General features: G+C 41.0%; 1 protein-coding gene across 1 annotated transcript in view; it reads left to right on the top strand.

The window, feature by feature from the left end:
- The first annotated feature begins 2821 nt into the window (after positions 1–2821).
- Positions 2822–24302, top strand: part of LOC134045544 (uncharacterized) — a 52798-nt gene continuing 31317 nt past the window's right edge. Inside the window, exons 1-12 of the mRNA XM_062495366.1 lie at positions 2822–3574; positions 4803–4892; positions 12978–13050; positions 16245–16381; positions 16849–16980; positions 18015–18055; positions 19382–19424; positions 20262–20324; positions 20732–20896; positions 21013–21099; positions 22042–22079; positions 24098–24245. Of these exons, the coding sequence (XP_062351350.1) occupies positions 2822–3574; positions 4803–4892; positions 12978–13050; positions 16245–16381; positions 16849–16980; positions 18015–18055; positions 19382–19424; positions 20262–20324; positions 20732–20896; positions 21013–21099; positions 22042–22079; positions 24098–24245 (1770 nt within the window). The remainder of the gene's footprint in view (positions 3575–4802; positions 4893–12977; positions 13051–16244; positions 16382–16848; positions 16981–18014; positions 18056–19381; positions 19425–20261; positions 20325–20731; positions 20897–21012; positions 21100–22041; positions 22080–24097; positions 24246–24302) is intronic.

Raw genomic sequence — 24302 nt, 5'->3', positions numbered from 1 at the left:
GTAAGTTCTGAGTTTCATCCAGTGCATCAGTAACTGTAACATGAAAGAAATGTATACAGGTATTTAACTGTGAGTGCAGTGATGTACAGTCATTAATGATGGTAGCCTCTCTACTGGGAAAGGAACACCTCTCACTATCAGAAGTTTGTTCTAGTTATATGCTAGATGCATACAAAGGCTGATGCATCTGTACAATGGATATAAAGTACCATACTTTTCTCACTATGATCTTATCAGGAATACATTCTAATGCTTTTAAACTTTGGTTTAAAATTTATTTCCCAGAAGATTAATTTTTACTTGTTTCACGGGTAAGATAACAAACAGCAGTAATGCCCTGTCTCCGGTGAGTTTTCTCTCCTGCTCTAAATCTCTTTCTTTCACTAACTGCACAAGTGATGGCCGAAGGCTTCACTCCTCTCCTGCAGGGAGAGGATATAGCTGAGCCAGAACTCCCACCTGACTGCTCTCCAGAACAGTTTTTTGGGGTTTTTTTTTGTATAAAAGTATTTGTATGTCTGAGGGCAGTGAGGTGGTCACAGCCAGTCCTGATTGTACTTCCACCATGTTAGAATAATTTCAGGCTCATTTTGCCTGGCCTGTTAGAGACTAGGCAAGAATAGTTGCAAGGCATTTAGGAGGACACTGGCTGTCAGTGGTTTTGGTCCAGTCCAAGACTTGATTAAAAGGAATAGCAAAGCTATATTTGAACTTGTTGAAAATGTTGTCATGTAAAATGTAGTTCCATTTCTCCACAGCTTCTCTCTGCAGTCAGATGTAATACAGGTTCCTTTGTTAAGTAAGTGATACTCCTCCAAATTGCTTTGTAGGATGAGTAAGGAACCTAAGCAGTAGAGGAAGTACAAGGTTGTGCTGGTTTTGGCACATTCTGTGTGATAAACAGATAAGAATGTGATATCACTATGTTAAAGGAGTAGTGTGCTATTTGCTATAAGGGAAACTACTTTTAGATATTTGAAACAGGTGGGTTATTTTCCTTCATCAATTCTTAAATTACAGAAATATGTAAAGTAAAGAAATAAAATATTTCCACTTGAAGCATCTGCTTTTCATTCTCCAAGTTGAAACCATCCAGCTTTGTACATTCAGATTTTAAATGAGATGGCACTAGTTCAGTTGTTAATGAGAGCCTTGCAGTTTTCTTTCTTTATGTTGTTCCCTCTGGAGTGACTCAGATGGGAGCAGAGTACCTCGATTTAGCTGAAGGCTGTACAGATCATTATAGATAACCAAGTGTGCCTGTAAAGGGGAATTCACTATGCAGACATGGAAGTCTGTACACAGAACCCGTCTTTCTTCTCCACAGGCTTCCTTGAGGACAGAGAATCTCAGCTTTTTTTAAGGTTCACCAACTTTAAAGGGATTTCTATCACTTATCATCACTTAAGCTAATGGTTCTCTGAACTAGCCAGCCTTGGAAAAGTTGTTCTGCTCTAATGACAAGTATTCTAGTTTTTTTAGTATCCCATAGCAGGTTTTCCAAGGTCAACCAGGTCTTCTTTTCTGACCAAATTTAAAAAGCTAAAACAAAACAAACAAAAAAAACCCCCAAATGATTGTTATTTTGTAATTTAAGCTGCAAAAGGAGCTCTCCAGGATGTAGCTCAGAGTGTCAGTGACCTGGGGCCAAAAGATGCTCTTTTACTTCCAGTGTGGGCAGAACTAGTTTTCATGCTGGGAATGCAGATGCTATGACACAGCTTACTGTTACTGGAGCTTCTAGTTTGTTATTAATTTGTTTTTCTGTGTTTGAAGATGGTAATTTCCAATGGGTAAGCCTGGAGATGTTCATCTGCTCTTTTGTTCATGTTCTTTGGTTGAACGAATCTCTGCAAAATAAAAGTGATAAAACTTAACCACTGTATACTGTATTCCATTCATCTTGACAGGAGTTTTCCACAGCTGTCATTTAAAGTTCAACTGCCTTTCTTTAGAAAATGTATAAAGGCATAACTCTTACCTGCTTTGCATAGCTATTAAATATCTCCTTGTGCCTTTTTTGCTGTATTTAAGGTACTGCTGGGTGCAGCAGTAGTCCGGGGTCATGCCTGGAGCAATAGGCATTGATTTCAAGACCTCTGCTATCCCTTGCAAGCATCCCCCTCCCTCTGTCCTGCTGTCCTATCACCCTCCCATGCTGCTCCCAGCCTGTCAATCACCTCCTCTACCTACAGCTCACCTGTCAAACAAAGCCCTGGCCCTGTATCCATAGCATGGCCTCTTCCCTGGGAAGATGGAACAGAAGCAGCCCAGGAGGAGCTGGGAGCTGCGTGCTCATGCAGTGATCTGTCAGGCACAGGGGATTGCCATCTCCAGGGGTTCCTCTGGCACAGGGCTCTGTCCCTCTGCAGGCGCTGAGCTCAGGTACCCCTGCCCATGGGGAGACACTGACCAAAGTGCACAGGGCTGTGCCAGCATGCAGGTTATTGAGATGCACAGGCCTTTGTCAGGGTCCAGTTCCCAAAACAGGAGCTGTCTCTGGTCAGTGCACGGAAGAAGTGGGTTTGAAGGAGCAGCCCTCGGTGGCAGCACGCTCCATGCTGGGACTCGGCACCCAAAGAAAAGGGTGGCAGCAGGGCAGGACCCGTGGGACAGGCGCAGGCTGGGAGAGGCTCCCAGCCAGAGGAAGGTACCACATTCCTTTTGCCGTGATGCTTGTGCTGCAAGGTCCTTCCCTGGTGCTCCGCGGCCTTGGCAGTGGGAGGGGAGTCCTTTACCTAGGGAGAAGAGATGGGTGTGGCCTCAAGTAATTTTATAAATTAACAAGTCATTGACTCCCACAGGAGTGCATCCCGCAAACATGTCTTCGGGAGTGCTGCCCGTGGAGGTACCAGCAGGAGATACTGAAAACCTGTCTCTAGAACTGCTGCCCACGGAGGGGCCAGGAGTAAATCCTGAAAACCTGTCTCTGGAACTGCTGCCCGTGGAGGTGCCAGGAGCAGAGCCTGAAAACATGTCCAAAGGATTCCTGTTCACGGAGGTGCCAGGAATAGATCCTGAAAACATGTCCAAAGGATTCCTGCCTGTGGATGTGCCGGGAGCAGATCCTGAAAACATGTCTAAAGGATTCCTGCCCATGGAGGTGCCAGGAGTAGATCCTGAAAACATGTCCAAAGGATTCCTGCCTGTGGAGGTGCCAGGAGCAGATCCTGAAAACATGTCCAAAGGATTCCTGCCTGTGGAGGTGCCAGGAGTAGATCCTGAAAACATGTCCAAAGGATTCCTGCCTGTGGAGGTGCCAGGAGTAGATCCTGAAAACATGTCTAAAGGATTCCTGCCTGTGGAGGTGCCAGGAGTAGATCCTGAAAACATGTCCAAAGGATTCCTGCTCATGGAGGTGCCAGGAGTAGATCCTGAAAACATGTCCAAAGGATTCCTTCCCACAGAGCTGCCAGGAGTTGATATTGAAAACATGTCCAAAGGATTCCTGCCCATGGAAGAGCCAGAAGTATATCCTGCAAATATGTCTCAAGATTTGCTGCCCATGGAGGTGCCAGAAGCACTCTATTACATGAATAAAGGGAGGACCATGATACCATCAAATGCACTAGAGGTAAGAAAGCAAGATTTAAAGTTTCACTTAAGGTCCTCTGCGTTTGACAGAAAACAAAATCCTGCTTTGTGAGTATGTTTATATTCAAGCTAGTGTGCAAATTTGCTCTCTGATGGGATTATACAGTAGTTCCTTTGCCTGAAGGAGTTTAAGGTGGACTTTTCTTTTCAAGGCTGTCAGTGGAAAAAGTCCTTCTGAATCCACTGGAGCCAAAATCTCATCTTCATAGACAAAATGAGAGAAGTCAGAGTAGGATGGGGACAGAAAAAGATAAGAAAGGGAAAAAAATTATCAAGGGGAGAAACTTTCTTCAGGGGATTGAATTGTCAGTCTTTTTTCTTCTGCAATTAAATGCTACTTTTATTAAAAAATTTGTATTTCTGTATAAATAGCAAGATTTTGACATGTAGAATAATGTGTCAAATCCATTTTTCATTATTGGAAATGGGATAAGGACAGGATAGAGACCAGGAATAAAGAATTTAATTTCACTTACGCATTCCCTTTTTGGTTCTGATTTTTTTCATTTTGCTTTGCATTCTCTGCATTGTTTCAAGATTGACATTTAGTTCTAACTGTAGTACATTATGCATTGTTCTGTGTGCTCCCTGACTCGATGAAGATACATCACTTCAGGAAATGCTTTGGAAATAGAAACAGAATATTTTCAACATTTTTTTGTAGAAACTGTCCTTTAACAGTGCTCTACAAAGTGCTCCAAAAGGGACCACCCTACATTGTAGAACTATTTTGGAACTTCTCTTTCCTGAAAAAGATCGAACCATTAGATTTAAATTTTGCAACTGTCGTGTTTCACATTCTGTGTTCAAATTCACAGAAGATATTCTGTGCTATTTTAAACTGAGGTCTAAAATTGCTAAGAGCAGGAGCAGATTGCCAAAAGATCACATTCAAAACAAAAAAGCAAACCTTTTCCACTGGATGAATGTAGAGCCACCTTCTAGGTATCTTACAGCTGTGATGGTCTTCCTTCACTTTCTCACTGAAAGGGTACCCCTGACATGGATTTTGTGCCAGTATGCACCAAAACATGTGGTGGTTTGTTCACTAATCTGAGTGCGGTAACACAGCTGGGTGTAACCAACAGCCTTTCTAATCGAGGTTTCATCATAAATTATTGCAAGTAGGAATTATTTATCTATCCTGATAACACTGCTGCTGTTGTTTTAACATTATCATTTTATTGTTCCTTTCTTCCTTTCTTCAGGATGGAAACTCAGGCCTTGGTTCCATGGGAGATGGTGAATGGCAAAGAAGGAAAGATGACGGTACTGGGCCAGACCAAGGTGATTTCAAGGTATTAAGAACAAGAGAATTTAGAACCTAAGAGTTCTAAGGGTCTTGTTTTTCTCAAAAGGGGAGAAGGCTCAGGTAGATAAAGAATGTTGTCAGCAGCTTGAGTGTTACAAGGGAAATTCCCCAAAATCTACTGTTTGAACAATTTTATTCCTCTTATGTTTATGATTTTCATAGAACATAGAATGGTTTGGGTTGGAAGGTACCTTTAAAGGTCATCTTGTTCTAAATTCCTGCAATGAGCCGAGACATCTTCAAGTAGACTAGGTGGCTCAGTTTCCATAATTGCTTGTTTTATTCCTGTTACATTTTATTTGGATCAGGCTGAATAATTAGTATTTTAGTGTCTCACTTACTTGTAAAATAAATCCACTGGTGAGCTTTCTGTTCCACAATATTTTTTGTAACTGAAAGAGCCAAAAGTAACAGTGAGACATGCTCTGCTGCAATGGCTTTGGTAGCATGATCTCCATCCTTCCAATTTATGAGGGAGTCCTGGATTAGTGAGCCCTCATCTTTCACGACTTCTGTGTTCCATCAGGAAAGAAAATGTTGTGGAATTCTGTGAAAAGGAGAGATGCTTGAGTGTGCTAGGGGTATTTCTTGTGCAGGAGTGTCAGTCAAAGGTTTTTTTGTTAGAAATTACTGGTTTTGATGGGAGTTCTCATTCTGCTACTGTGCAGTGAGTCTGGGCATTATTTCCCATCTGTCAATGGAGAAGTTTAAGAGTGATTCATGTAACAATTTTGTCCCATGAAGTGCCTGCTTCTGAGGCAGATAATTCAGTGAAAATTTGCACTATAGTCCATGCAGATAAGTTCTACTGAGGCAAAATGAAGCTGAAAAGGAGCTTTGTCTGAAAGTTCAAATCATAATATAAACAGGCAGACAGGTAAGCTTTGTGATAAGCTGCTTACCAGGTAGTTATGCTACAATTTGGGTGCTCACAAATTTAAACAAATTCTTATTCATATTCACAGTAGTTTTTGTTTTTTTTCACATGCACTCTTCAAAATTTAGCTATTGTGTTTTACAAGTATTAGGATTGTTACTATCGAAAAAAAATAGTGGTGTTAAAAGATTATACTGTATTTTCACAGGATATATTGTATAATAAGTTATACGGTCTTTGTGGCATTTCATCTTACAAATATTTAGGTTAAAATGTCTGGTGTCTCCAGCCTGGGGAGGTACTAAAATTCTGGACCATGTCTAGGTTGAAGAATTCTGCAGATAGTAAAAACAGGTGAAAGGATTATTGTTCGGTTTTTGGTGTAGTATCTGTTCCTTATAAGGGGTCAGGAACTTAAAAGTGTGATGGGAGAAAGAAAAAAGATTTGAGGTCCTGGGTTATAATTACTTATGGTAATTATACATATGACAAGTAACTTCTTGTCTCTATTTCTTAATCCACACAATGATGTGTTTGTTTTTCCATTGTGGGCTCAGGATACAGACTTAGATCAAAGACATTTAATTTCAAGGGGATAGATGTGACAGTAGTGGACAAAAGAACCATCTGATGTATCCATAACCTTCTTCTAGACCGCTGTATTGGTCCTGTTTCATACTGAAGGATGGTTTTTTTCATTATAAAATTACAGATTCATGACAATGCATTGGTGATGGACTGAGTTGGTTTTGCATGTGGTTACAGAGGCACTGTTTTCATCTGTGTTCAGAATTCCACGCTCCATCCTATGCACTTGCACGGTCATTATTCAGCTACACCAGCAATCATACATTCATGTAAAGGATTCATATACATTTTTCTCTCCTCCTATTTTTTTCTAAAATATTAATTTTTCATCACTGGAACTACTGAAAGACTTAAATATGAGGGTCTCTGCCTGCTCAGAGGGATTGTCTGTTATAAACCTGTGACAGCATTTGTCAGCGACTGCATGTGTCTTTACACCAACATGCTGATTTTTGTCTGCATTAAGAAATCTGTATTAATTGGGCCTTGGCTGGTACTTAGACCCATGCTAAAGCAGCAGGCAGAGCCAGCTTTGGTATTTCAGACATGAGTGTTTTTACCAAAATATTTGAGGATTGCAGGAGGTCTCATATAATAACGCATGTGAGGGAAGGGGAGGGGATCAATTGGATGCATAGTTCTAAATTCACCATGAGCCATGTTCTAATAAGACTAAGATGCATCATATCTCAGGTCAAGTCATACCTCATTTCCCTGCCACACATGGGCTCCTTGTTCTTTCAGGGCTTGTGCAGCTGGGACAGCTGCAGCCCTTAAACAGAAGAGGGACAGGTTAAGCTCTCACCCTTGTGCACAGCAGGAGCTCTGGTTTCTGCTGGGTTTTGGAAGCTGGAGGCAGCTCTTGAGATCATGGACTGAGTGAGAAGCTGCCTCACTGCAGAACAAGAGTAGGAGCAAGTTGTGACATCTGCTTCTGGTGCAGGTTTGGCTCAGTAATGTGCACAGGAACTGAGGCAGGCAGGAGGGCTGGGTCTCTGCTGACACCAGGCTCCTTGCCATGGGCTCCTTGATTCCTCCAGGGGCCAGAGCCTGCTGTCAGGAACAGCTCCAGCCCCAGGCTCAGCAGGAACTGGGAAGGCAGTAGTCAACAACTCCTGAGCCACCCCCAGCCCCACAATGCTTGCAGCAGCATGGCTCCAGCAGAGGCTCTGCTCAGCTGCAGAAGCTGTTCTGAGCCCAGGTACCTCCTCTGCCACCCTGCGTGTTGGTATGGGGTTGCCTAAAATACAGACTGCTAAAATTATATGTTCCAGCACACCTCCCACTTAAAAAATGAACCTCATAGAATTAAATGAGACCACTTCCCATCAGCCCAAAACTTTGAAATATGGTTTGTCTAATCCATATTTGACATCAAAAATGCAAAACATCTGTACCTGAGATAGACCTATAAATGTCTTTGAGAATTGGCAGTCAGAATGAGAGATTTTCAGAGTGTGATGCATGTTCTGTAATAATGTGTACCTTAGGATGAGAATCCAGAAATATTCAACAGCTGTTAGATGTAAACACTAATTTTACAGCTATCTGGAATTAGATATGGAGTCTCAACCCTCAGATGGTTCATGCTCAGCCTAATTTCTTTCTGTCATATTTGTTCTATTTGGGAGGGCAGAGCACTGTGAAAGAGCAGTGGGGTTTTTTTACAGATGGACTATCCTATTGTTCCAGATACAGTTTTACATATGGAAATGATTTTGAACATGCAATTGAACAGTTTAAGCTTTCAAATAGACCTGTTCTTCAAAATCTGAAGAAGTCTGATTGTTAAACATCTGCAAATACTAAAAGGTGAAGGTAATGCTAACAGTACTGAAAGGGTGATGCAAGTAGCCTGAGTTATCAATCAAATAAAATATCTCTACAGATTTATATAATAAGTAATAGAAAAAATAAATAATGCTTATACATCTCTGAATTTAAGGGATCACTGTGCAGTGAGAGTATCCATCTTGTGTTGATCAGTATTCATATATTTCAGTATTTGAAATTTTACTTTTTGGAAATGTCTCTCAAGCACAGTATAATGTGCATAGTCTCATTCCTCAAAAGTTTTCTGAGTCCCATGATGGATATATGTATGAGGAAGCAATCATCTGAAGGTTACAATTCTTGTGACCTTGCATATACCTGTCATGTTCCTGTGGATTTGGAAAAATTTCCCCTACTGGAGCCCGGGTTACCATTGTTGTATGCCTGAAAGGGGCTTTTCCATCTGGGTATGGGTGTTTTTAATTCACTGATATCCAACCAAGGCTTCTACTCCTTGTGAAAAGGTGGTCTGATTAGAAGAAGAGAAACGTTAATAAAACCCATGAACACACAGCTTGTGTAAAACACTGCTGTGGCAGCAGTGATCATCAGCATCACCAGCATGCCCATGCACAGCCCCATAGCCCTCAGGTGAAGTGCCCTCCCCTGCCTGAAGGAGGTGAAGGAAGGAAGCAATTAGAGCATCTTTTCCATCATGGAGCCTGTTTTTTCAGGAATGAGGAAAAACTTCAGAGAGGTGGCCAGGAGCAGCAGGTCTGGGCCGCCTGCCACAGGGGATCCCAGCACATCCCACAGCATCCCACGGCTGTAGCAAGCTGGGACGGGGACTGGTGAGCGATGTTCACAGCCTGGAGCATCTTGACTGTGACTGTAAAAAGCTCACACACGCTCTTTAAGGAGACCTGACTCTCAGACAGCTCGAGATAGACTTTCACACACCAGCAGCTCTAGATGCACCATCAGCAGGGAATGATTTGGTCCCTGGCTACCATCTAGTTAAATTAGCACTTGGAAATGAAGAAGGAAGCGCCCTGCAACATCCTGAGAGTGATTTCATCTCAGCAGAATGCTTCGGGCCAGGAATGCAGGAATACCTTAGACAAGGCAAGGAAGCTATCTTTGCCAGGGAAGGCTGCTGAGCTAGTAGATTACATAGAAACACATAGAGGAATTATTACTAGGTGCTTGCAGGAAGAATGTGTGGATAGAGGAAGTGTTTTTTCATGGGTTACATAGATGACACTTTTTTTTCAGGTTGGTGCGTAGAAATGGTTTTTCCAGCCATTGTAAAAGTAAACTGATTGTGCTAGAAGTATTTTTAAATCTTGTCTGATCTTTGCAGGATGGTTTGTGGAATAGTATGCAGTGCAGTTGTACTGAAATAGGTAATAGGTACCAGCGCACTGTGGCACATAGTTTTCTTTGCTTCCTCACCAGTTTTGTACCCAGCATGACAAAGATCACCTACTCATGAGACCAGGTGGAAGGCATTCCACATTTCATGTAGAAAAGCAGCAGCTGAGTCCCTGTTTGGAGGATACCAGAGTCCTGCCATTTCAGAGCTCCACAGCCGCTTGTGATGTGACAGGATGTATTATACAGCTAAACTAGTGGAGTAATTTACAGCCGTGCTTCTTGAGATGGATGCATGCCATACATACTTACATCTGAATAGAAGCATGACTTTAAAGAGGGCTGGGATAGACCTGAAGAGGCACAAATGTTCCAGGAATGCAGACAGCCTGCATCACCAGAGTGCTCATGACAGAAATTTGTTTTCAAATTCTTAATCCTCAGCTGGGAGAAAGTGGGAATCATTCACATGACAGAGGAATCCCTTACACCAACACAGTAACTTAGTACCAACTATCATACCGTGTTGCTCTTTTTTTTTCTGGGAAAAACAATGAAATCAGAAGAAGAGACTATGAGGTCTGTTCTACATTAGATGGAGCTGCTGTTTGGAAAATGTCAGTAAAACTTCATTTCCCTGGGACTTCAGAGAAATTAGCAGTGTACACCCTGCTCATGCACTGGCACCTCAGAGTGCTGCATGCAGCTGTGCTACACACACGTGAGCACAAGCTGGGAAGCCCCAAATTGAAGACAAGCTGACAATTTGCTGTGGTGGAAACCTCTCCATATATGGAACCTCATTGCATAGCAGGAGCCGATTTTTTTGGTTTTTTTTTTTTCGTTACAGATATCACAATAGTTGTTAAGTAAACGGAATACCAGAACCCCTCTGTCTTTTGTTTATACATGTGTGACTGCTATTTTCTTTGTCTCTATAACTAGACCCTGGTACATCTTGTTATAGTTGTCACAGTTGCTATTTAAATGCATTTCTTTTGTTCGAGATGTTACCGGAATTAATTAAAATAGCAAATCCTCCTGGGAGCACAAGAACTAGTAAGGGCTGATCACTGGGTGAATTCTGCTCTCCCTATTGTCTTTGCTACCGCCCCCGGCAGGTGCCAGGGCTGTCAGGAGGACTGACGCCTGGCTCCTGCAATTTCCTCGGGTAACTGGCTGGTGGCATCTGCCTCTTCCTAGTGCAAGCACAGATCTTGATTTCTGTAGATTCTGTTAAGCCACTGTTTTGTTTTTTGTTTTGTTTTTGTTTTGGTGGTGGTTTTTTTGTTTGTTTGTTTTTGTTTTTCCAGTAAAATTTCAGTAAATGCTTTGGTGAATCCTGCATCTCTGAGAATTGATTTCCCCATGCCAGATAGGGAAAATCTGGCTAACATGTTAGAAAGTCATTGCCTGGGGACCAGGAAGAAGGTGATTAGATGGCAGAAAACATCTAGTGTTCCTTAAAACAACAACAACAACAACAAGAAAGAAAATAACCCAAGTTTTCTCCTATATCCTATCTAAGAATCACAAATTGCTTTGCAAATAATGAATTCATTGGTTCTCACTCAAGCAGTGAGGAAGTGTTGCTGGAGCTGATCCAGCAGCTGGCAGCACCTTGTACAATCTCTGGGGATAAATCCCTGGGAGAATTTCCTCCATTTATGCAGATCCTAAGGAACAATGAGTTTCTGCCTTCTAGGGCATATGCTGAGGTGCCTAAACTCATTCCTAACATGTGAGTGTGGTGATCCACCTTTGCTAATTACCCAGCTGAAAAGAAGGGTAAATTAACAGGGTGTAGAACTGTATTAACATGGCTATACTGTTTCTAAAATCTGAACCAGTGTCTCTGCACGGGGTAGCTCTGAGGACATATCCTGGCATCAGTTGTCTGAAAATTTTGCAGCTTTTGTAAGGTTCTTTCTTTTTCGAGAGAAAATTGAAATAGAAGGTAAATAGATTTTGTAGGTTGAATTTCATGAAGAAGCACTAAAAAAAAAAAAAAAGCCACAGAATTTCTGAGACACATATAAGAGGGGTGGAAACAGCAATGGTTTAAAAGAACTCTGTAAAAAGATTTTAACATAACATGATATGTCAGAGGAGAGAATAGAGGATTCTCATCACATACTGGAAAAGTAATTTGTTGTGACAAAAGAGGCATATTATCTTTCCATTTGTAAATAAGACCATTTTGCTCTGTTCTCTTGAGAAAAACATAAAACTGGTCTAAGTGAGGTTCTTCCAGCTTCTGTCTTAATATCTATTTTGTCTGCTTGTTTATAATTGTTACAGGAAGTCTCTGAAGTGCTATAGAAATAGAAGGATGCTCCTAAATGAGAGGAAACTTGTTGATAAAAATAGCAATTGTCAAAAAGAATGATTTGTGGGGCTCTGTTGTAACCACTTATGCAGGTGGAAATGTTTCTAGGAGTGTGAGGAAATAACTATGTGTCACAGCCACAGGAAATGCTGATTTGTTTATTTGCTTGGTCAAAATAGCCTTTTGCAGATAGCTCTGAGCCAAAGACAGGTTTATGAAATGAGCCAGCAGGAAATCGTCTTCCTTTGAAGAAGGAACTCACATTTATCTTGTAATAATAAATAGGAAGAGGTCCCTGCAGCCACAAAACCTGGAGAGACTGGTTTTATAGAAGATTAAGGCAGAGATATTTAAAGGGAACAAAGGAAGTTAAGCACTTTCAATCTTCAGGGGTATTTTTGGAGGAAGGTAGTATGCTTTATTTTTCTCCAAAGGCAGCAATACCTAAGTCTTTAAATCCTAAATCCTTTGGAAACAATTTCAGCCATTGGCTTATCTCGTAGTTGTGATTTACAAAAATTCACATTACTGTTACTCTTTTTCCCATGCAATTGTAAATTGCTGGAAATCTATGTTTTTTGAAGCATAAGGCAAAAAGACCTCTTAAAAAGTTGTACTTCAGGTTTATCCCATGGCAGTCCATAACAGCAGATATTCTGCACAGCACTTTTCTTCAATGCTATGGGACCATATGAATGGTTATTAGGGGGATTGACTGTAACTCTAAGACTGATGGCATTTTGGCAAATTCATCATGGTGCTCACCAGTGCATTTAATCTGTTCAAGAGACTTACTGTAGTTATGTTGTAGACTAGACTCAGGAATTTCAGAGTGAAAGGTTTTGCAAGCATCTCACAGGTTGTGTAAATTGTCAGGGATTTATTCCTGTCTTTTCTGCTCTGACGAGCAATCTGGAGTCTCAGAGTAACTAAGCAAAAAGACAGTGAAATACATGAAACTTTAAGACATTTTTTAACAGCAGAAGCTTCATCTGCAAAATAGTGAGGTAATTGACCCAAGTTTTACTAACTGTATTTGTGTTTTGTGCTTTGTGGCACCCAGTTAGCACATTTGAAATTTTTTCCCACCAAAGGCTAATTCAGACCCCCTTTTTACTGTTCCTCTCTAGATAGAATCCTCTCCTTGCTACCTGTTGACCGTAAGGATCATCCGGATGAAAAATCTCCAACGAGTGGATGCCTGTAAGTATCTCCATTCTTGGTGGAAACTCAGTAAACATGCCAATTATATATTTTATAATCCTGTAACAACCTTTTCTTAGTGTTTCTGAAATAAGCCAGTGCTTATGTAAATTAATTGTTATAAACCAAGTCAGTTCTTGCTGCTTGCTTCTGTTTCATTGTTCTCCCTGTGCTTTCTGACTGTTTTCAAGACTTGAATGTGTTTCTGGGGGTAAGTATTTTCTTTCAAAGAAAGGAGAGTTTCTGACAGAGGTAAATGAAACACTCCATTCCATGTTTTCAAAAGCTAATTAATTCTGCTGTAATTCTGCTGATGGGTTGTAGCATCTTGGGAAGTGTGACTGGGAGGAGCAAACCTTTTCAACATCCTCAGTCTTGGTTCTGACAAAGATTAATTGAACAGGATCATTACGATCATTACCACCGGGCTAATGCCATCATTAATTACCCTGAAAGGACAGTTAAAAAAATGTGCTGAGGGCTGGATGCTTGGTCCTTTCTAAGGCTTCTGCAGCAGCCTTGCAGTTGTGCAAGAGCTTGACTCTCGTGGCAGAAAAGTGGTGGGAAGGGGGTAAGTTGAAAAGGAAAACACCAGTGTTTTGTAAAAGAGCATTGACAATCCACATGTCTGCTAAGGAGAGGTGTTAAAAACAAAACAGACAAGTTAACAAGTTTGTTTTGTCTGAGTAAACAGAGCTGTGTGACTAGCCGAAATTAGTTTGAGTGAGCAGTGGTAGGGAAATGATGTAACCTTCATGATTCTCTTGATCCTCCTGTTTCACTGTTAACAGCAGTGATTGGCTCTATAATGTCTTGCACATGAAGAGTCAGGAAAGCTTTTCTGAGAGACAAAGACCTGGATTTACCACGCAGTACCATTCCTATCTTACCCTGTGTTTGTCCCATGTTTTTGTGGAAGGTGTATCAGAGGACTTCCCTGTGTCACAGCCCTGAGTGAGGGACACAACAGCTGTACCCTAGGTCATACCACTGGGCTGCACCCTCTGCACCTCCCTCCTGGTCCATGGCTGTGGCACATGTATGGTGAAGCAAGAACACAAAAAGGTCTCATCAGGGACTCATCTCAGATCTTCTGCATGTCAGGCAACAAGGCAAATAATGAGGTTGTAGAAAGAGATTATGCAAGCTGAACTGAGGCAACATTTTGCATTAAATACACAGCTGACTAGTTCGGCTGCATCTACTTGTATAATTAAGGATTGCTTGATATGTACTTTGTATCTCAAAGTACAGTTAAGATACAGGAATGATGAATCACATCAGCAGAATAAAGTACTTGCCAGCCAAACAGCCGTCAGTGATTGATCTCAAATGATAAAGCCAAAGTTATAGAATAGTTACAAAAAAATCACTTTTAATGCATTTTTAAATCAGTAGCATTACTTCTAGAATCTCCAGATATATTCAAATACATATTTTCGCAGTTTCAAAATTCTTCAAACCATTATTGTCTGCATGGAATTTCCCAGATTAAAAAAAAAATAAATAAAAACACTCAAGGGAACTGAATAACAATTGAAACAACTTTTATATCCAGAGGGACTGAATAGGCTACAGTCCTTTAGAGTGAAAGTGAAATTATTGAGGAGGACATGCAAGCTCTCGCTACAGAAAGGAAGAGGCAAAGAAGGTGAATAAGGAGTCATTTTTTGCAAGGAACCTAAGAAACAAGAGTGATGGGAAGGTAGAATTAAAGCAGATTATATACCTCTAGACAAGTACAGTGAAATTGCTGTCAGAATCTCATTTTTAAAGCCAAACTAAGATATGAAATGTGTAGTAGAGCAGGAGAGGGGGAAGGCTAGGGCCTACTCAATATTTCCAAACAAACTTTTCCATCAGAGGATTTTTTTTTTTAATCAGTAGGAATATGCTGATTTCTCCACAACCTTTTTTAGAAAAAAAAATTGACAGAATTAAACTTTATTATTGTTGTTCCACATTATAATGTTGAAAAGTAGAAAACCAATAACTAAGGTGTCTATTGACCTGTTGTAATGTATGTATCATTTTTCAAGCAGTTCTGGATTTTTTCCCTCTCACTTGGACAGAAAAGCAGCAAGGCTTCTGAAACACTTTCAAGAGCATAAAATGCAGCCTCCAACCAGTTTGAGACAGTCAGTAGCTATAGGATGACATGGAGCAAAATCTGGTGGTGAAGGAAAGTAAGGAATAAAGTCTTGTTGCAGACAGGCAAGATTTTGCTTTTCCCCACAGGTCAGTGTACAAGCTCCTGTTCCCTCCTCTGCCTGCAGAATCCTTACCTGCTGCTGAAGGATCAGCTACATTTATTGCTGCCATCACCTTCCTTTCTCAAAAGTCTCACATCACAGGACATCAATTCTCAAAGCTAGTTACCTTTTGCATTACCTAATTGCTGATCATTTTATTGTTGAGAACTGCATCTGAGAGATTTTCAAGGTGCTGTAGTACCTTGCATAACCTCCAAAAAGAAACACAGTAAATGCTATTTTTGTCTGTAGCTGTTTGAGATATAACCTAATTTAGGTGCCTGTGAGAGAGGGGATGTAAAATCCTTCACTAATTTTCTCCTGGTGCCTTTTGGGAGAGAGACTTGGTCCCTCTCTTGCTGTAGGTGGCAATTAGTTAAATTCCATCATCTAATTCACTTAGCTCCTTCTGGAGGAGGCCTCTGCCATCTCATACAGCAGGTGTAGTTCTGCAGCTCCTTTCACAAACCCGCACAAAGAAGATCACTGAGGATGAGGCAGAGATGAAGACCTTTTGCAGTTGTTCTCAAAGAATGGAGGAGGGTCCCAGGCCCTCTTATCAGACAGCAGCTATGGGTTAGTGTGTGTGCATGTGTGTGTGCATGCACATGAGCGCAGGAGAGCTTGTTGGCTGAGAAACTGAAGTAGCTGACTGGAAGAAAATATTCCAACCTTTTTTTTTTTTTTTAAATACACAGCATCACTGTTGTCTGTAACTCATGCAAGTAAGAACAGAAACCACCTCCTCTTCTGGGTCATCTTGTGGTCCGTGCTTTTTCCCTCTCAGAAGGGAATCTTGAGAAGTTACATTGCATCAGACATTTCTATCTTTAAATAATGCATGCTTGGTTTTGTTGCCAGTTGCTGCAGTAACCTTTCTGGTGTCCTGCAACCCTGCTGCCTTTGCCACATTAGCAGTTGTTTTGCCTCTCCCCTCCCCAGTAAGCCAGGCTGATTGCTACGTGTCCTTGTGGCTGCCGACTGCGACGTGTGAAAGGTCACGCACTAAAACTGTGAGAAATTCTGACAATCCGGTGTGGAACGAAACCTTCTACTTCAGAATCCAGAGTCAGGTCAAGGTAAGCAGCCAAAGTTGTCTGCTTGAAGCAGCCTGAAGATTTCATGTATGTATCTCCTGAACAGTGCCCAGGAGTTGTTTAAGAGGTGGCACACAAGAAAAGACTGCTCAAAGCATTTAACAGTAGAGATGACAGAGTTCCTGTGTCTGTCCAACAGTACTGTGTAGGAGGGCCAGAAAGCAAGCTCAGTTTTGAAGTTTTAGAGGAATGAGAGACTCTTATGAGTCAGTGTGATGGATACAGAATCTGGGATTTACCCTGTTGTATAGGTGAGGCCAATGTATTTAGTTACAGCAATTAAAATGAACTAGGCAAGAATGAATATGTAGTTCAAGTATGTTTTTCTAAAGGGGGATGATATTTAATTTCTCAACTTTTCTTCTCAAGCACATGTTCAGCAATACTTTTTGCCTGGAGCTAATGATGTCCTGAGAAACTATAACAAATTCTTCTCCCTCTTTTTCCAGAACGTGCTGGAGCTCACAGTGTATGATGAGGATTTTGCTACTCCAGATGACCATCTCCTCTGTGCACTCTTTGATACTGCTAAACTTCCACTTGAAAGAACAGTCATCTTGTACTTCAAGTCTGCCCCAAATGTGAGAGCAACTAGGCAACTAAAGCAACTAAGAAAACAGTGGAGAGTTACAGAACAGTTTCAAAATCTTCCTGAACCTGCCATGGATTACTTATTGCAATAATGAGTATATGAATTGCCATTCAAATTATAAGCACAAAAATGTGGTAAAAAAAAAAAAATCTGAATTTGAGAGTCTGAACTCCTCTTTGCAATAGTTTGTAAATTATTAAAGGCCATAGGACACTGCTGTAGGCAGAGGATGGATCTAATCGCAAGCTACCTGTGAGCAACGCCAAGGCAATTCATAACCTGAGGAATTCCCGTAATTTATAACCCCCTGCCCCTTTGCTTGTGTCTACTTTTACCCCAAGAGGTGAAGATAGATTAAGTTGCCCCTGTGTGTATACCACTATGAATGGATGATGATTCTGTTTCTCAGAAACAGAAACTCTGTCTCTCAGTTTCCCATCTGTAAAATGGGAAAAAATATTTTTATTCCATTTGAGATCTAAGGATGAGAGCAAAATATCTCACATGCAGCTTCTTGCTACCAGGGACAGATTCTGGTATCCAAACTAGGTCATTCACAACCAGCTTGTACAGATAAACATTGCTTTACTCAGGCTTGCATAACACAAATTCTGAATCACTCACTTATACAGTTCTCTGTTCATTATGGTAAAGTAATAGGTGTAAAGTGTTTAATTTCCAAGATAATAGTCAGTACAGTAAGTCATGGCAGGACAGTGCCAGGAATAGTTGGAAGAAAAGGATGGAATTCAGAAAATAAAGGAAGCTGCAAATTCTTTCTGCAGCAGCTTCAGACTAAGAAATAGAAGTTGTTTTGATGATATCATGAAGTCAGAAGGAGATGAAGAAAGAATCATTTGATCATCTGGCTGAAATGTTGACTCATACTACCCAGTCTGAAGTATTTATCACAGGCTACTCATTGAAATCAGTAACTTCAGGACTGCCTATCATGACTTGGGTTTAGACCAGGGGCAAAGCATTATGTAGCTACTTCATTTAATATCTTGTTCTTGCTTTCAGGCCAAGGAGGAGCTAGAGGTTGAATTCAAATTGGAGGTCGCGTAAGTGATACAGAGATTATTTTAAAAATGCAAAAATCATTGATGATAAAACAAAAAAACAGTATTAGAAGTCATGCTTTAGGTATATCTGTAATGAAGTGCCAGCCTTCTCCTACATTATTGTTGCAATCCCCCATACCTCCCTGATTAGCTTGTTTTGTAGCTTAGCTGCTCTCAGTGATGCACTTACCAGTTACCCAGAGAACTATTCAAGGTCATGCTGGTGGAGCTTTGAGTAACCTGGTCTAGTGGAAAGTGTCCCTGCCCGTGGCAGGGTATTTGAACTATATTACCTTTAAGATCCCTTCCAACCCGAGCTATTCTATGATTTATCTACCTGGGGATATTTAAGAAGGTTTTCTGAGTGTGCAAGCGTTCCTGCCTATCAGTTTTTCTTTGCCTGTTTCAGGTTATGTGTTGGACACAGTTTTAGTGTTGAAACATACTAGTTAGGTTTTCACTGTATCTCCAATTCCTTCAGTTTTCCCTTGCAGTACTCTTTGAATCCTAGCGATTGTGGTTTCTTTCTGCCTAACACAATCACAGTGGGATGGGAATTCTTGTAAAGATGTAAGGCTCCTTCTCCAGCACGGTCAGCCAGCCACCCATGAATCACCTTTTTTGTCTCTGTGTTGCAAGGTAACTAAGGCATGGCAGAAATAAAGTGACTAGTCTAAGGCCAGCTCTTGTACTAGTGGGGAGTACACCATCTCCTGAGTTCACCTGAAAGATCTGGAAAGCTTTTGGGTTTTTTTCCCATGTAATTGGTACTGGCTGCCCTGTGCCACTTTGAAACAGGCTCCCCAGGGAAGTGGTCACAGCACTAAGCCTGCCAGAGTTCAGAAAGCATTTGGACAATGCTCTCGGGCACATAGTGTGTGCCCATGAGCCTTGGAGTTGTCCTGTGCAGGGCCAGGAGTTGGACTCTGTGGTCCTGATGGGTCCCTTGCAACTCAGAATATTTGCATGCCAGCAAATAGATATAACTGTCTTCCCAACAAGGACATGCTGGTGTATCAGCTGAAATATATTTATTTCACTTGTTACAGTGAGAAGAATTTGCCTAACAGGAGATTCCATTTTAGATGCTCATTTAGATTGCACTGTAAAAAAAATAACCATGAAACACATTGCTCAGCTTTGGTACAGAGATGAGTGTCCTCAGAGCAGTGCTCAGTCCATGCAAGCAAGGAAATGAGCTTGTTTCATACTTTCTGGGATCCCTCAGAATGTTGTGTTTTTAAGCAGGAAGAAAGAGCAACATCCTGGGTGAAGATGAGTGGAATTTGTTTAAGTTAAATCCATGTTTTTCATTTTGTTTCCCAGATCTGGTCCTCATGAAATGATTGCTAGCAATGGAGTGCTGGTGGTATGTGTCTTTCCCAAGATATTTTCTTGAAGTGATTCCTAAAAGTAAAGGAGAAGGGAGGGTGGATGTTAAAGAAGCCAGTAGGTCAATTCTTTCTCTTTCTTTCCTCTTTAGACACATTCAGAATGGGATATTTTATTTACTTTTTCATTGGAGATATCCCATTTGTCCTGTACTTCCCTATTTCTGACTTTTTCCTATACTTCACCACACCACGCGCGCACACACACACACACGCACACACACTTTTTCTCTGGTACTAGTACTTCAAAAAATGTACTGCTGTCTATCAACACAACACAACAGTAAAAATGCTGTGAAGTCACTTATTGATAATCTACCCAGCCCTTTCCTTCCCTTGGAGATGAGCTATGCTCTGTGGGTAAGTTCTGCATGAAATACTGATTTATCAAAAATACATTATGTTGAAGAAGAGTGAGCACCATAAAAAAAAAATCAACCCCCAAAATGCTAATAGCAGTGCTATTTCAGAAAAAACATCCTACTATTGCCTCTTAATCTCTCGATGAAATATCTTTGTTTATTTCCTGGTTTAACCCTTTGTATTTATGCTACTATCTTGAAAATGGTCCTGAGTTTCTTCCTTTGTATATCCTTCTCACTGTGCTCAATCTTAAGTCATTGTCACACATGCAATTCCTGCAACTTCCTCCAAAGTTCTTCCTTTTCTTTAGTCAGCAGCTAATGGGAAAAAGTCCAGAGATGCCAGGGAATTCAGAACTCAAGTTAGTCCAAGCTGAGGGGTCCGAAGCTCTCTATAATGAGGATGGGATTTGCTGATCTTTCTCACAGAATCCTGCAATCTGTCTTTCACAGTGTCGTGAACTTTGCTGCTTGGAAGTTGAAGTGGCAGAGAAGACAAAGCAAAAATCAAGTAAAGTTATGGCTTTGTTATCTATTTACCAGTAGTTGCATGCTTACTTTTGAGAAGATGCCCCTTTCATACAATGTGTTAGTGAAATAAATAGTGCTTACAGTATTCGGTGAAGTCAATGTCAGCTAAACACATTAGGTTGTTATAGACTCCAATGACGTCATCTAGATATATGTTAATAAGGCCTATTAAATGCACAATAAAGTTGAAAATCCAGTTCTATATCACAGCAGGAATATTCAGAGTCCCCTTTCTATCATAAGAGCATCCACTTTGCTCCTTTCCCTTTAGTGCCAGCACTTTGCACTGGACAAAGCTGTGCAAACCTGCACCCCACTTTTAATAAAGCTGCCACGTTTTTCTGGTTAATCATATTAACGTTGGTCATTATCTTTGTTTTGCTGCTTTAGAGAAAGAGCTTTCCCTCACTGTGAAGGGCTCCTTTGAGGGGACACAGGACATTGTGCTGGGCCCCAACGGAATGGTCAGCCCGTCGTGTCCCACCGAGTTCCACTACATCAAGTACGCGGAGCCGACACTGGATGTCATGCTGCCCAAGAAGAGGCGCTACCACCCTGTATGTTGGAGTGGCCTCAGTGATAGAGGGATTTTGAGTAGCTCTCAAGAAAGTGGGAGGAAGAAGAGAGGGTAAACTCATTCCTGGTTTTGTCCTAAAGCATGTTGTTTTCCCAGTGGTCCTGTAGGTACAGTACAGAGACGGGCTCCCCAGTCGTGATGCTGAACTCGCTGCCCATGGGAAGGAAAATGACCATTGCAGAGGTAAGCATCACTTCTAGGTGCTGGTAATAAAGGGTCACTCAGATAGAAATCATTCCTCATATTGTTGTTCCAGGTGGTCGCTAAGAGTGTCAGAAATGTTCTGATTTTCTATTAGACTATGAGAAAACAGGAGCTTTGTTTCTCCAGATGTTTTCTCCACAGAGGCAGTTTGTCCCTATATTAATCTGCATTATGTGCCAATAATAGAGACAGATGCCTACATGCATGTGACAAAATATCTTACTTCCTTCAGAATATCTCCCCCTGCTTACCCAAAGACTCACTGACTCCCCCTTTGCTTAGGGGCCAAACTGAAAATTGCTCCTTGGGCACAAAATAGGAAAACATCAATGCACCTGTCCTTAGTCAACCATGTATTTAAGAAAACAATATATTGAAATATGCTGAAAATGTTAGTCATAGAGTATGTATTTTACATAATATAATGAGAATATTGATTTAAAAGAACCATTAAGACATCCTCTCAGGACAAAGCACATTTTGTCATTTAATATGAAGATTGAAATAATGATTTTTAAGAGAGGATAAAGTGTGGGCAGAAGCAAATGCAGACTTTACAGTCTCTTCACTGTGAGACTATGACCAGGATATCAAAGATGTGCTGTGTACTAGAGCATAAATAATGGAAAACACGCAAAAAGTGGTAATTCAGGGTGCTGCAGAAAGCTTATGAGTAGTACAGGAAATGGGACCTACTGCATGGGTCTCAGAAACCTCTTATACCAGGATTCTCAATGGTTTCTGCAGCCTGGATGTTCCACTAGTGATAAGTGAGTGCTTTTGGAAATATATGCCAAGATCTCAGACATTTAAGTTTGTGATTGCCAGACCTTGCTGGGGTATAAATCAAGTTCTGACCCCAAGACAGAAAGGGAAAATATAAAATTTAAAATTCAAAAATTACGCATTCTTGTTTTCCAGGAGAAAAGATTTGACTTGAATGTGACAGCCAAAACTTGGTAAGAGATTTTCATCTATTCCTTAAGACTTGGTTCATTGATTTTGATATTTTTTTAGCTATGTGAAAATGACACAAGCAAGCATTCTCAGTCTGAAAACTAGAATGTGCTTATAATAAAGCATAAAATACGTGCACAATATATAATACATAATTAACCTTAGGAAGATTTGACTTTGATCAGTTGATAAAACATTAAAATAAACATGTGTTTATTTCAACATTATCACTTTCCTTCTGACCACAGACTATTTTCTTTGGTCAATGTCAGTCTCTGAAATTCACAAAGAGAACAAAGCTAGCTGACAACAGCAAAAAAAGAACAGTCAGATCTAAACATTTAATTTAACAATAAATTAAGATAATTTTTTTGCTTTACTGTCAATATTCAGTGGTGATGAACCTTGTATTCTGTTAAGTGCAGTTATATCATATATTGAGTAGAAACTAAGGTAAACAAGTTAACTTGTGGTTTGACATCTGTATGATGACCTGCTCATTAATACTCATCAGTGAAAGGGGAGATACTTCAGGTTATCCATAGCTACATGGAACACACAGAACTAGTCAAACAGAAATTTGTGTGTGTGTGTCTAAGAAATAAAAGGGAAAAAAAATTGAACTCTAACAGAGTTTTCTGTCATTCATTTCAAAACAGCAAGGGGTCAGTGACAACAGGAGATTCAGTGTTATTCCAAAACAGGAGAGACACCTCCTCCTTATTTGTTTTACTTTCAGAGAACTTTAGAAGCAGTTTGTTTGGATCTTGATTTACGACAGAAACTGCCTTTTGCAGCTCCACCAAACTCAATTCCCACTATGTATCTTCATTTACAAATAAGGTTATAATGATTTGTCTGCTGGTGGAGAAAGCTCATAATTACATTTCTTTACTAGAAGCTATGGACCCAGTAGAAGAGAGAGGTTCAGTCACTGGAAGAAAAAACAAACCCCTGGAATTTGACAGTGCCTGGCCAGGTAGCTCTGACCTGGCCATGACTAACTCTTGCCTATTAATGTCTTGTAGGAGCAGGGCAGGAAAAGCCAGGAGGGAGATTAGTGAGCAGAAGAGCACAAATGCCCAGGGAAATAAACTACAGTTGTGGAATGACTTGCTCAGCTTCAAAATAGACACCTGGGACATCTTCTCTGGGAGAAGATGTGCCTTACAACTTTTGAGTCAAGGCTGATGTGGAACAGAACTTCAGCGTTAAGCCCTGAAGCAGCCTGTGCCAGTGTAGACACGGCAGAGCAGCAGGGGTGGGGAGCCGTGCCCGGTGCCCATCTCTGCCCGTCTCTCTCTGCCCGTCTCTCTCTGCCCATCTCTGCCCATCTCTCTCTGCCCATCTCTCTCTGCCCATCTCTCTCTGCCCATCTCTGCCCATCTCTCTCTGCCCATCATCTCTGCCCATCTCTCTCTGCCCATCTCTGCCCATCTCTCTCTGCCCATCTCTCTCTGCCCGTCTCTCTCTGCCCATCATCTCTGCCCATCCAGGGGCTGGGTGTCACCGAGGTCTCTCCAGCCGGCTGGGCTCTGCGGCCCCCCTCCCCAGCCGTGCTCACCGCTAGAGGGGGATGCGTCCCCACCCCAGCTGCTCAAAAGGAGAATTTTTCACTCACGTTTAAAATGCCAGCCTTTGAAAACTGGGTGTTTTAGATTTCGAATGAGAAAATACCCTGTGAAATGAGGAATCGATACTTTGACTTTTGAGGATTTGCATGGATTTTCTAAACTTATCAGTCTTTTAGTTGTAGAATATTTTTTATTTTTTTTTTATATTTGTAAATAATGCACATTGTTTCTTCTAATTACTAGTAACTGGGCATAATACCACTAGTTAGTCTTACTAATGGACATAAGTTTCTAACTTTTTAAAATAGTAAAATTATTCTCTCTTGCTCCTGTCGTGTTGCACCATCCTGTTTGAAGGGAAAGGTGCTGTAGATTATCTTTGATCAACGTCCTAAGATTGATATGGGTGTGTTAATAATTCATATACGTGTCTGTTTTTATCTTAGTAATTGTTCATGCCACCAAGACCTGGACATGCGCTTTGGGTTTAACTTGTGCTCTGAAGAGATGGCTTTCCTGGAGAAAAGAAAGAGATATGTAGCAAGTGCTCTCAAAAATGTTTTTCATCTACCGCACGATCTGCAGGATCAGGAAGTATGTGTGTGCTGAGGGGATAGAACTTGAATCTCTAGTGCTTTCATATAGTCCTGT

This window comes from Cinclus cinclus, chromosome 6 (genome assembly GCF_963662255.1).
Source record: "Cinclus cinclus chromosome 6, bCinCin1.1, whole genome shotgun sequence".
Lineage (NCBI taxonomy): Eukaryota > Metazoa > Chordata > Aves > Passeriformes > Cinclidae > Cinclus > Cinclus cinclus.
This window is presented reverse-complemented; position numbering and strand designations above follow the sequence as displayed.